Below are 12,775 nucleotides of genomic sequence, written 5' to 3'. Positions count from 1 at the left end.
GACAAGTATATGTTTTTTTTTCTACATAGGGTAATCATAACAGAAACAGACCTAGAGAAAATGATGTTAACTCCCAACAATAACCTATGTTGATTTTCATCAACACGTCTGTAGAAATCTTCCAAATGACAGTGCTGATCCCTGCTGTCTGATTGTTTGCGGAATCATTTCTAATCTTCTAAGATTTAATCTGCAGTTAAATCATGTTTGAAATGTCGTTCTGCATATGTTAGCCCATGAATTGCCAAAAGACAAACTGAGTGCTTTGACCTTGACTGTCTTAGAAAACTCATTGGCAGATATTCGTCTGAATTGGTAGCTGTTTTTTTTTTTTCTTATAAGGGAAAGGTAGCTGTCTGATGATGGGAGATAAGAGTTTATGAAAGATATGAAAAGGCAACACGCATGATTTAGCAAATCCAAATTTCTGAGGAAAACATTTATCTGATCATGTCACTAATCCCTCCATCTCTGTGGGTGGTATTTGAGTATTAGGTCCATTAACCCAAACAAAATTGTTTAGTTTTGCTCAAAAATGGATAATGTGACTTTGAACCCACACATACTAGATAATCTGAGCCATGTTTTTTTTTGTTTTTAATCAAACTGCTCCTTGAGTATTTTGAAACCACGCAAACGTAAGTGTTACCTAAAGGTTAAATAACTTAACCTGGCTGTAATCTAAGTGGAAGTAAACACAAATCAGGATCACTGGTAACATGCACAAGAACACTTGTAGTTATTTGTTTTTTCTTTGAAGATTCAAATTCATAGAACAATTGAGTTTATTGTGTTGGCTTGATTTTGGGGAGATGTATTTGTCACTTTGTTGCATTTTTACCCGTTAACACACAAAGTTTAGTTTCAACCGTTGACTTGATTTTGAAAGTGTACCCTGTTAGGTGTTTTGTTTGTGCCATGAGTATCACCAGGGTTGGGTAGGGTTACTTTAACTGGATTACTTTCAATTACTTTTGGATTACTCCAATACCAAATATGCTAATAAAAGACAAAATAAACTAAATATGAATAAAATGATGACTCACAACACGTGGTAAGCTTTCTCTCCTGGCTTTGATCTCTTTGATCTCTGGAAAAAACTAACATAAAATGTGACAGAAACAAAATGAAAATAAATCCAAAAAGCTTGCTAACATCATTCTTGCCGTTCCATGTATTCCGTTACTCCACAAGCCTGCAAAAAAAATGTAGTAATTTTATTCATATTTAGTTTATTTTGTCTTTTATTAGCATATTTGGTATTGGAGTAATCCAAAAGTAATTGAAAGTAATCCAGTTAAAGCAACCCTACCCAACCCTGAGTATCACCCTGTTTTTTTTAATTTTTTTTATTGGATAACAATAAATGCAGAAAGGCCTTCTAATTGCTTATGGATGTCAAAGTCCAACATATTTTCAAAGCACAGATGTATTTCCAGCAATTTGCACTGCATTTACTCAAAGAAGACACCGTGTATTAAAAACATATGAGCCCAGTCTAAAATTGAATGGACTGCAGCTATTTTTCTGCCTGTAGGAAAATGGAATAAATTGTTGATAACATTTAGATATGCTTTATGAAGTCTTTCCATTGACTCTTCTTGACAATATGTGTGGCTCGTTAGCTATATTTTTTGATCGGGTGCTTGGATTTAGGGTTACAGGTTTTAAACAATGTTTTATATGACAATGTCAATTCCCTGTCCAAATAAAGCTACTTAATATACAAACTCCATTTTTCATTGGTCTCTTAGTAAAAAAAAAAGGTGGGTGTTCCATCACAACACAACTTTAAGTATCTGCGTCACTGATTCCCTGAGTAGCCACTCTGAGCCATTTAGTCAAGGAGTGACAGCACTTGTTGAGCTGCTAGTTTAATCAAGTAGGCCTTAGTGTCCATTCAGCTCTCTTACTGTTGGACACGAGAGATTAGGTTGTGTGCTTGAAAAGAAAAATGTATCCCATTTGTTGAGAGTGAATAATGGAGACCTTCTGTTTTATTTTATTTATCAGCAGTATTTAAAAGTCTTTGGGTTCCTTGATTGTTTGACCTAAGAAGATCATGGAAATAAGCTACTTTGATTCATACAGGGATTCAATCTTCGGTGTTGGAAGACAGACAACTCGAATGCAATTTTGAATGCCCTGTTGTTCTTTCTTAACTGTTACATAATGTATCAAACCATTTGTTATGCTCCAACAGATGGTCCCTTGCATGAAATTTGTCTCCATATTGTGACCAACAATCACATGTCGTTAGTTAGTGTCGCCCATGATTCATTTAACAGAGCATTGCTCTGCCGTATTACTGTAAAGCACAAGTCGAACTAGTACTGCGCAATCACAAAAGTGTAATAGAGTAAGGCGTTCTGGGTTTATCATGGCCTCGCACTAAAGTTATCAAGTGTGTCGCCTTGCTCAACAAATTTCCAATAGTGCATAACTCTGCATAATTTAGAATAACCCATTAAACCTTCCTTTCCAGGTAAATGGCAGTTTTTAGACCTCACTGGCTAATGCTCAATCTAAGATAACCCTCTCAAAACCACTTAGACTCATTGAACAGGAATTGTATTTATAACGCGTCGATAGTGTCTGGCTTCCATATCTGCAATTGTGTGTATACATTTCATAAAATAATTACTCAGACATTGCTTTGATAGACAGGCTATTCATACTCCTCGCCATACAGGTTCCCATTAATAACCTTTCTTCCCATAATGGAGTTCACTGCACACCACTTTCTGCATGAACACGCAGCAGAGGAGTGCAGCTAATAGCGGCAATGCACCGTCGGGATACACGACCGCTAGCTCGAGTTAATGTATGCCGCCAATGCACGGTCGAGAGACGAGATGGTGTTATCTCTCGTTTGCAAGGGGCTGGCTTGGCTGTACCAGGACATCCTTCATAAATGAACCAATTTGAGTTGGAACAGCTGTCTCTGAATCGGCACTTCAGTTTTGACATCACGCTGACACTTCCAATACTTGTATCTCATCTTTGCATCGTGAAAAAAAAACTGAGCACATTGACAGCACGCCCTTCAGGGTTCGTTCCGCATGTGTTTGAAAGGAGATATGTGTGTCGTTGGTTGACGAATGATGATTCCCATTGTTATTGTCAATTGCACTCAGTTCCTATCACATATTTGAAAAAGAATAACTGAACCTCCTTATTTTGCTTTCAGGTGGAGAGTCCATGTTTTCCCAGCAGCCACAGGACTTGGTGGTTGTGGCTGGCCAGCCTGTGACTTTACCATGTTCCATCCCAGGTTACCATGGCATCGTTCTGTGGATAAAAGATGGCCTGGCACTCGGTGTTGGCAGAGATCTTGCAGGTAAGAAGGACGTGATCAACATTGGTTGCTTTTTCTTACCCATTCAATTAAGCCAAAAACAAAAGATGGTAAGAAAATATGGATGCATCTATAAATTAGCAGATGCTATTAATATATGAATTGACAGTGTAAACATGCAGACATTTACAAGTACACGTTCTATTTCTTTCTATAAACAAAGCATGTAATCAAAACTGTTTTGAACAGCTCAATTAAAGCAACCTATTGCATTATCCCCCGTTCGAAGCACAAGTTATTTTATGCACTGAAAAGTTCCAAATGTATTTGAGCTAGCTCAGAAAGTATATTGTTCTTGCGTGGAATTAGATGAATATCGTGATAGATTAAATGAATAGTAAAAGAAATAGCAATCAAAGAAAATGTACTCAGCTATTCAAATGTTGGGGGCGCTTGAGACAAGAGCAGCATATTATCAAAACATCTATATTAGAAGTACTTTTTTTTTTAGCTTTTTATAAATATTACTGTTATAGGTTTAACATTTTCATTTGGTGAGTCAGAAGAAAAATCCCAATTGGTCACATATAGTTTGTGGGCCTTAGTTTGCCCACCCTTGTTATAAAATAGCTGTGTCAAAAAGAGAGTCAACCCGTCTACTACTTTTATTTGACCATCCCTCTGTTTTATATATTTATTTATTTATTTTTACACAAAATAGTTTCACGGGAAAAAGCTCCGAATGTTTGTAAAAACGGAACTTTTTATATTACTTTATTATTTTACAATAGATTATTTTTTATTTTTTTCAAGCTGCTGTCTAAGAAACATCTACCAAATTCGTACTATGTACGGAACAACTCTTAAATCTAGTATTTTTATTGAAATTACTTATATCTATTTCCCAGTAACCAAACTAAAGCTGGAGGTGTCATGATGATCGATTAACTTCACGTGTGCCCGCACATGTGGCGCCAGCCGATGCGGGCTCCCTGATTGGCTCCCCGACCTATTTAAGCTCAGTCCTTTCACTCAACTGTTGTCGGTCTGTCAGCGAACCTCTATTTCTACAAGGCAAGCACTTTGACTCTGATTCCCGTCGGTCCTGCTTTTTGCACGAGTCCGTTCCTGAGTTCCCAGTTTGGCTACGACCTGTTTTTTGACCCCGACCACGATTTGGTCTCCAGTCCCGGCTTGCAACCCATTTTTTATTCCGACCACGTTTTGCTCTCCTGTCCTGGCTATCGACCTGTCTTTTCCGTCTTCGACACCTCGATCTCCCGCTCCAGAAGATCCACTTCCGCATTCGGACCACGATCTGATTCTGTGAGCGACTTGCTTCCCACGTCCAGCGAGCACCGGATCACGGTGTTGCCCTTCCTCATTATCTCAAAACACTTGTGGTTAACGTTACACATCTGGGTCCTGATTCCATTCTGGTCGTGACAGGATGACGGTACACTTTCATTTCAATTTGCGTTATTTTTCCACCCATTTTTAGAATTATGTTTATATGGGTACACAAACTTTAACATAAATGTCCTAATTTATAAAATCTAATGACATTAAAATCTCAATTATCCAATTACCACATTCGCCACAATGGTATGAATAATCTCATATTTAATCCCTATGACGGTTGGTCCATATATGTATTGTGTTTCAGACAGATACTTGAATATCACAACACAATACATCATGGATGCTATTTGCTTGTATTCTTCATCTCATTTAGTCAACAGTGGCCGCTCGCCCTGTTCATCAAAGATGTATGCATATTAAGCCTTTGGAGAAGGTATTAACACTCATCAGCAACAGTTAGAGCAGGGACATAATGAGTGAGTAAATCCATAAAAGCATTGAATACACAAATCAGTTAACAAATTGTTTATCGACTTATGTCAACAGGGGAGATATAACTAAATCTGTCAGCACTCTCATTGCAGCATAGTATTCCTAGTCACCGGTGTAGAAACATATTTGGTTTCCGTGAATAACAACAAGTATATTGTTCTTCAGCAAAGAGTTTTTCATTCAGTGTGCATGAGCACACTAGTGTAATGGGATATGTAGTCCGGTGTGGTACAGTTTTATCTTTGCAAAAAGCATAGGAGGTTTCAATATCTTTGCTTTCTTGTTTTGGTTGGTTGAGTAAATAACATTCATATATATCAGTAGCTTATTTTAATTATTCTCCTATTTTACTAAAAACCCCCAACATGAATTGAAAAAGTAAAAATCTGTTCCACTAGCAAGGGGGTTGATAGCAAGTGGCACTTAGGCACTCCTTAGTGCCTCTCTGGCTCTTTTTCACTAATGTTTGCTAATATAAGATGATATATTTTCCGTCAGAGGACAGACATAACACAAGTTTTCCAATGAAAATAAACATATACCCACTCTGCGACTGGCTGGCAACCAGTTCAGGGTGTCCCCAGCCCACTGCTTGAAGATGGCTCCAGCACCCCTGCGACCCTACTGAGGATAAGCGGTGCAGATAATCAATGAATGAATAAATAAACATATACCATGTATATATACAGTGTGTGTTTCTTTCCTTATAAGACTCATGTAAAGGTCTTTTGTTTTGTTTTGAGTTCCCACGGACCCTTGAAAAGTCTTAAAAGGCATTGAAATTATTATTAAAAATTGGGCCTTAATTGGCATTAATATGTTTCAAACTAAATTATCGAACGTCTGAAAATGTGAACACCTCTATAAGATGTTTTATTTGTTTGAACTAGTAAGATTTAGTAACATCATTTACCGAATTACTTTCATGGCAACACACGGGCCCAAAATACGGAAGTATCAAGATCGTGATGTGGTTTCAGTTTAGCATTTCAGAGCACACACATGTCTTTGGTCTACCCACCAGAATTATAACAACTTCGGAGAAAGACGTTTACTTTGGACCTCGGGAAAGTGTACATTTAATGAGAAATGGCTTCCCGACGAACATTTTTCGTCATGTCTAAAGACTCTGCCATGTAATGTGCACGTACCACGATGTATTGTGTGCAAGGAATGTGTTTTTTTTTTTTTTTGCTTAATTTCTTGTTTTTTGTCAACTTGGTCTTAAATTTCAGTTCAAAGGCGTTGAAAAAGTCTTACATTTTTCTTGCCTTAAGCTGTTACTGGATCGAGCTCGAAGCAAACACATATTTTCACGGGAGTAGGAGGGGCGTTCTTGGCTTTTGAGCCCACTAGCACAAAGACGCCGCACGGGAGAAGGACGGAATATATCATGTGGATTCTCTACAAAGAAAAAAAAAATGATGACAGGTGGAATATTTAAAAACAGTCACTGATAGAAAAGCCCGTCCCGAACCCGGATGTAATTATTGACAATTTAGACCCGACTCGAATTTCGGGCTTAGTTGGGTTTGGGCCTAACATCTTTCTTCAAATAGGACCCCAAATCTCTAGATCTGCAGGCCAAACAAACCAACAATGGCACCCGAAAAACTATTCAATGTGACAAAGTTGTGCACCCGTGTTGTACAACATAGAAAATGCAAAGTGTTGTTGGTCTTGTAAACACTCAAGATCACAAACAATGAGAGGAAGGCTTCTATTTTTGTCGAAGGAATATCTGCGGCAGAACGCAGAAGCCGGCGGATTCCGACTTTTGTCGGAGTGTTGGCTTGCTGCGTGTGTTTGCCAATTTGGCAGAGTGCTGTCTACCGTCTGAATGCCGGCAAGGGTAGACAGCTGCTCCAATCGGGGCAAACAGATAACATACTACAAATACACACGTGTGGCAGATATCAGACAAACTGTACGTCAAAATTGTGAGCGGCATCCAAAATATGAGCTATGATTAAATCGTTCAATTAACCTGTTAATTTTTAACAGAGGTGGGCAAACTTTTGGCTGCGTTTAGGTAAAAAAGGGGGATCAGGGTAGGAGGGGAAAAATATTGATTGATTTCATACGAAGCCTGGAATCCAACTTTCGGCAACACATGAGGAGCAATGACATATCTAGGTTTTTCCCCTAGTATATTTGCAGACACACACATGTTATATTTCATTTTAAACTTTAATAGACAATTCGATGATATTGCTTATGAAATGCTCATAATTAAATCAAGTGTGTGTATTTTGTACAGTCCAAACGCCGAACAAAACCCCAACAAAGATTAAAAGAATAGGAATTTATTCGGGCCTGTGAGAAAAATCCACCTATTTGCACGCGCATTATGAATGAGCTGACAGAGGCTGCAATAAATTACACAAGTCAGGAGATGGTGGCTGTAAGTAAAAAAAGTTCCATATTTCATACAGCTCCTATTAGTATTATTTATGTTTATGTTATTTAATGAAAACCTAAAAAAAAATGACAACTCAAAAATTAAAAATAATTATTTATTTCCTGCGCGTGCACTATAATTGTCACTATTTATCACTTTTTAAAATTGTTAGGTTTTTGCTACTAGACGATTAGTTTTGCTCACTTTTTCTAGTCAAGTCAAGTCAAGTCATGTTTATTGGTATAGTCCTTAATCACAATGAGTCACAAAGGGCTGCACAAACCAAAGATTATTGCAAACCACAGACTACTATTGCACCATCCCCTGATCTAAAACCTACATGAGGGCAGGAAAAAACTCGAAAACCTCAACATGAGGAAAATGAAGAAACCTTTAAGAGGGACCAGTCAGAAGGGAAGTCACCAAAGGCCTTCCAAAGCGTTTTACAGTATACTTCACACTTACCCATTCACACACACACTCACACACCGATAGCAGCAACCACAATTTCAGTGTCTTGCCCAAGGACACAGTAATACTGAAGTGATTTTTTTTGGTGTAGTATTTCTGTCGTAATATTTCCGTATTACTGTAGTGTTTTTTGTGGACGTGTTTCTGTAGTATTTCCATAGTCTTATTTTCGTAGTATTTCTTACGTGTTTTTGTTTAATTTTACTTTAGTTGTCTTTTTTGTAGAATTTCTATTGTATATTTTCTGCAGAATGAAAGCAAATGTGTTTGTTGTTTTAAAGTTTATATTCTAATTATGCTTATCACTGAAATCCTGAAATATATTTTTTTTGTATTATATCTATACATTTTTATTTCTTTTTTTTTATAGATATTTGGGTTAATTACGAGTCGTTTTTTTCAATTCAGTTCAATATTAAAATCCTAAAATAGTTACTTGTTTCCCGTACTTGTACACTATAGTACTTTTTACCTCCCTTTTAAAACCTCAAAATTATTAGGCAGTTTTTTTCTTTGCTATTTATTTCTGTAGGTTTTTTTTTTTGGGCTCATATTTAAAACAATATAACAAGTACGTAGTTCCTGTCTGTGTACTATATTTGTAATATTCACCTCTTAAGATTGTAACGTTATTGTACATTGTTGTGACAGATTCATTTTTCTATGTTTTTCTACAGATACTTTATTTTATGATATTTTTACATAATATCTTCATTTCTAAATTCCTAAAACAAGAAAATAAATATCTACAAATTGTACAATTATCTACCAGAAAAAACAACTTTTTATATATATATATTTATTTATTTTATTTTATTTTAGTTTTTTCGCCACAATACTCATGCAATTACTGTACTCATTTAACCTAAGTGGAATTTTGCAGTACGTGGAGACACACATTTCTTGGAACATCAAAAAGAGCTACAGGTTGACTTTGTTTAGGAGGTGAACCAGTTCCAAAATCTAAATATATAGTAAGGCAAAAAGCGTTTTTTCGATATGGCTCCTTCTCGTCATGTTCCTAGAACGATGTAAAAGCAGCAAGCTGATTTTTTGTTTTCTTATCGTGGCTGTAAAATATACAAGGTCTTGTATAGGGTGTAATAGCAGCCTGCCTGAAGAAGATAGCTCCCCAAAATACTCTATGATACAGATTGAGCGCTTGGTATCCAGGCGGATGACACTTTCTGGGAATAAAGAGCTCCGCAGCTGTTCTTTTTATCGTTCCTTCCTACACCGAAATTCAAGGCGTTCTGCAGTAAAATAGTGACACGAGATGTACACGGTGGAAAGAAAGCGACAGCTGTATACATAAAAAGTGTGCCGGATCAAAACGCCGCGTGCCGCATCTCAATGATATACGTATGCCCCTTCTTTATTATTCTTATTCAGCGCGCTACGCCAGGGACCGGCCGCCATTCACGGCTGATTTAAACGAAAGCAACCGAAACAAACAACGCGAAAAGCAGTTGATAACTCAGAATTTCTGTTCCTTGTCATTCGGGTGAAGCAGAGAGTGAAGTAGGCCCTCAGAAAATACCAATCAGTGTCATAAATATGCATGGCGGAGCACACATCCCCTTTTGTATGATGATCGTGGATTGAAAATAAAAAGCCACATCAAATTAATTTTTAGTTGCACACATGGTAAAAGATTGAGGATTGAAGTGTTTGTGTGTCTGATGTGGATGTCGCTTTGCATATATTGCAATCATAAAAACAAGCTCTTAGGGTGAGGAAGTGACAATTGGTTTAGTACATGCATGCATGTTGTGTGTTTATTTGCAAAATGTGTGTTTATGGAGGACCAATACTGCTAGAGGTAGAAATTTAAGTTTAAAAATAAAATACCTACAAATATAAGACTTACAGTGGCCCCATTGAACTTTGTGAGATTTTGCCACATCTCAGACTTAAAACATCAATATATAAAACTGTAATTTCTTATGAAACCTCAACAATAAGTGGGACATAATCATGAAGTGGAACACACTTAATTAGATATTTTAAACTTTTTTTTAACAAATAAAATACAAAAAAGTGGGAGTGCAAAATTATTCACCCTCTTTACTTTCAGTGAAGCAAACTTCAGTAAGAAGTTCAGTGAGGATTCAATGTTGATCTAAATGACTAACGATGATAAATGGAATCCACCTGTGTGTTTTCAAGTATCTGTATAAATGCACCTGCACTATGATAGTCTCAGAAGTGTGTTCAAGCGCAGAGAGCATCATGAAGAACAAGGAACACACCAGGCATGTCCGAGATACTGTTGTGGAGAAGTTTAAAGCTAGATTCGGATACAGAACGATTTCCCAAGCTTTAAACATCCCAAGGAGCACTGTGCAAGCAATAATATTGAAATGGAAGGAGTATCAGACCACTGCTAATCTACCATGATCGGGCTGCTCCATCTAAACTTTCAGCTCATACAAGGAGAGAACTGATCAGAGATGCAACCAAGAGGCCCATGATCACTCTGGATGAACTACAGACGTCCACAACTGAGGTGGGGGAATCTGTGCATAGGACAACAATCAGTCGTGTACTGCACAAATCTGGCTTTTATGGAAGAGTGGGAAGAAGGAAGCCATTTCTTAAAGATATCCATATAAAGTGTTGTTTAAGGTTTGCCACTAGCCACCTGGGAGACACACCAAACATGTAGAAGAAAGTGCTCTGGTGAGATGACACCAAAATCGAACTTTTTGGCAACAATGCAATACGTTATGTTTGGCGTAAAAGCAGCACAGCTCATCGACCTCAACACACCATCCCCACAGTCAAACATGGTGGTGGGAGCATCATGGTTAGCCCTGATTGATGGGAAGATGGATGGAGCCAAATACAGGACCATTCTGAAGGAAAACCTGATGGAGTCTGCAAAAGACCTGAGACTGGGACGGAGATTTGTCTTCCAAAAAGACAATGATCCAAAACATAAAGCAAAAGCTGCAATGGAATGGTTCACCAAAAAAACATATCAAGGTGTTAGAATGGCCAAGTCAAAGTCCAGACCTCAATCCAATTGAGAATATTTGGAAAGAACTGAAAATTGCTGTTCACAAACGCTTTCCATCCAACCTCACTGAGCTTGAGCTGTTTTGCAAGGAGGAATGGGCAAAAATATCAGAGTCTAGATGTGCAAAACTGATGGAGACATACCCTAAGCGACTTGCAGATATAATCGCAGCAAATGGTGGTGCTACAAAATTTTAATTAAATTGGGCTGAATAATTTTCATTTTGTATTATTTTTATGTTTTTTTGTATTTTTTTGTATGGGAGCATTGGTTGTCCATATGCAAGCATCAGTCATCCGAAACATGTTCCAATCCCCTTGTGTTTACATTTTGTGAAACACGTTCCAGGTGAAAGCTTTAACTCATTAAGGCCGCGCCTCATGTGTGTTTGCTCTCACACATACACACACATGACCACTCTCACACATATCATCGATCCAGCCTCAAGACAAATCCATTCCCTCTTAATGGATTCATTACTCCTTAATGGGCCTATTTTAAATTGTTTGGATTGGCTACCACATTACGACTCAGAAAATTTGCTGACGACGGAGATCAATGTCACCACGAACAAACACATCGCATGCACATCATCATCCCTCACCTGGTGCACCAATTTGAGGCTCCTGCCCAAGTGATATAAAATATCAAGATAAAAGGAAACTGTACTTTTTCTTCAAAATGCAAATGAGAATCCCTTATGGAGCCGGTTAGGCAGATTAGACTAAAGCGTGGATAACATTGCCACAGGCACAGATTAATTGATTGGTCGTATTACTTGAGAACATTAAACGTTGTGCACGATCCAGTGTGTGAAACCAGTCTACTTCTAATTTGCGCTAATTCCAAAATAATTAGAACAGCTTTAAAACACTGTCAGCATCACAAAATAAACGATAGAAAGTACAGTGAAACCTCGGTTTTCAAACGCCTCTCAGTTCGAACTAATCGGAGTCCAACCAAAAATTTCCAGAAATTTTTGCTTCGCTGTTCGGTCAAAAAATCGGAGTTCGAACGCCGGTAATGCGTGAGTGCGTACGCTAGGGTGCGATGCTGAGCGGCGTACGGGTGTAGATCGCTCTTTTCGTGACCAACTGTTATCGCGTGCGGACGTGCTTCGTTTTGCTTTGGCTTTTAATATAGGTGTACAAAGTGTTTTAGCCCCTAATTATGCCTCCAAATTTTTTCAGTGCAAGCAGCAAAGTTGCTACAGGTGAAAAAAGAAAAGTAGTGCGTACAACTATTGTATTTAAGAAATAAATAATGTGCTGACCACCACAAAGGTAAATCCTATTCATAATTATTTTCTTTATCCTTTATTTTTACACGTTCATGTTAGCGTAATCTTTCGTACGAAAGAATACGATAACGCGAACGTACGATTAGCCTGGGTTAGCATGTCGATACACCTGACCCGTTGTAGCGAGCCGATGCAGCCGCAGCCAACAGAGGGCGCCGCCATTTTACCAATGTTATAAGTCTTAGGTATGACTCGGCCGAGGCGCGAACCAGCGACCTCCCAGTCTCTAAGCGGGCGCCCTACCATCTAGGCTACTGAGCTGGACATTTCGTTCTGTGTACATTGTTACAAAGAATGACAATACAAAGGAAATTATTATTATTTATTATTATGTTTACGTTGAACATTCAAGGTAAACATTCAGGGTGTTGGATCAGATTAAAACGATTTACATTATTTTTAATGGGAAAAATGATTTCGGTGATAGAA

General features: G+C 37.9%; 1 protein-coding gene across 1 annotated transcript in view; it reads left to right on the top strand.

The window, feature by feature from the left end:
• The window catches only part of kirrel3b (kirre like nephrin family adhesion molecule 3b), a 320,980-nt gene that overhangs the window by 189,603 nt on the left and 118,602 nt on the right, over positions 1–12,775 (top strand). Inside the window, exon 4 of the mRNA XM_088345714.1 lies at positions 3,191–3,340. Coding sequence (XP_088201840.1) covers positions 3,191–3,340 — 150 coding nt within the window. The remainder of the gene's footprint in view (positions 1–3,190; positions 3,341–12,775) is intronic.

The sequence above is a fragment of the Urocampus carinirostris genome, chromosome 10 (genome assembly GCF_059441175.1).
Source record: "Urocampus carinirostris isolate Australia breed hairy pipefish chromosome 10, RoL_Ucar_1.0, whole genome shotgun sequence".
Classification (NCBI taxonomy): Eukaryota; Metazoa; Chordata; class Actinopteri; order Syngnathiformes; family Syngnathidae; genus Urocampus; species Urocampus carinirostris.
The sequence above is the reverse complement of the archived record's forward strand: the minus strand, read 5'-3'. Positions and strand labels throughout refer to the sequence as shown.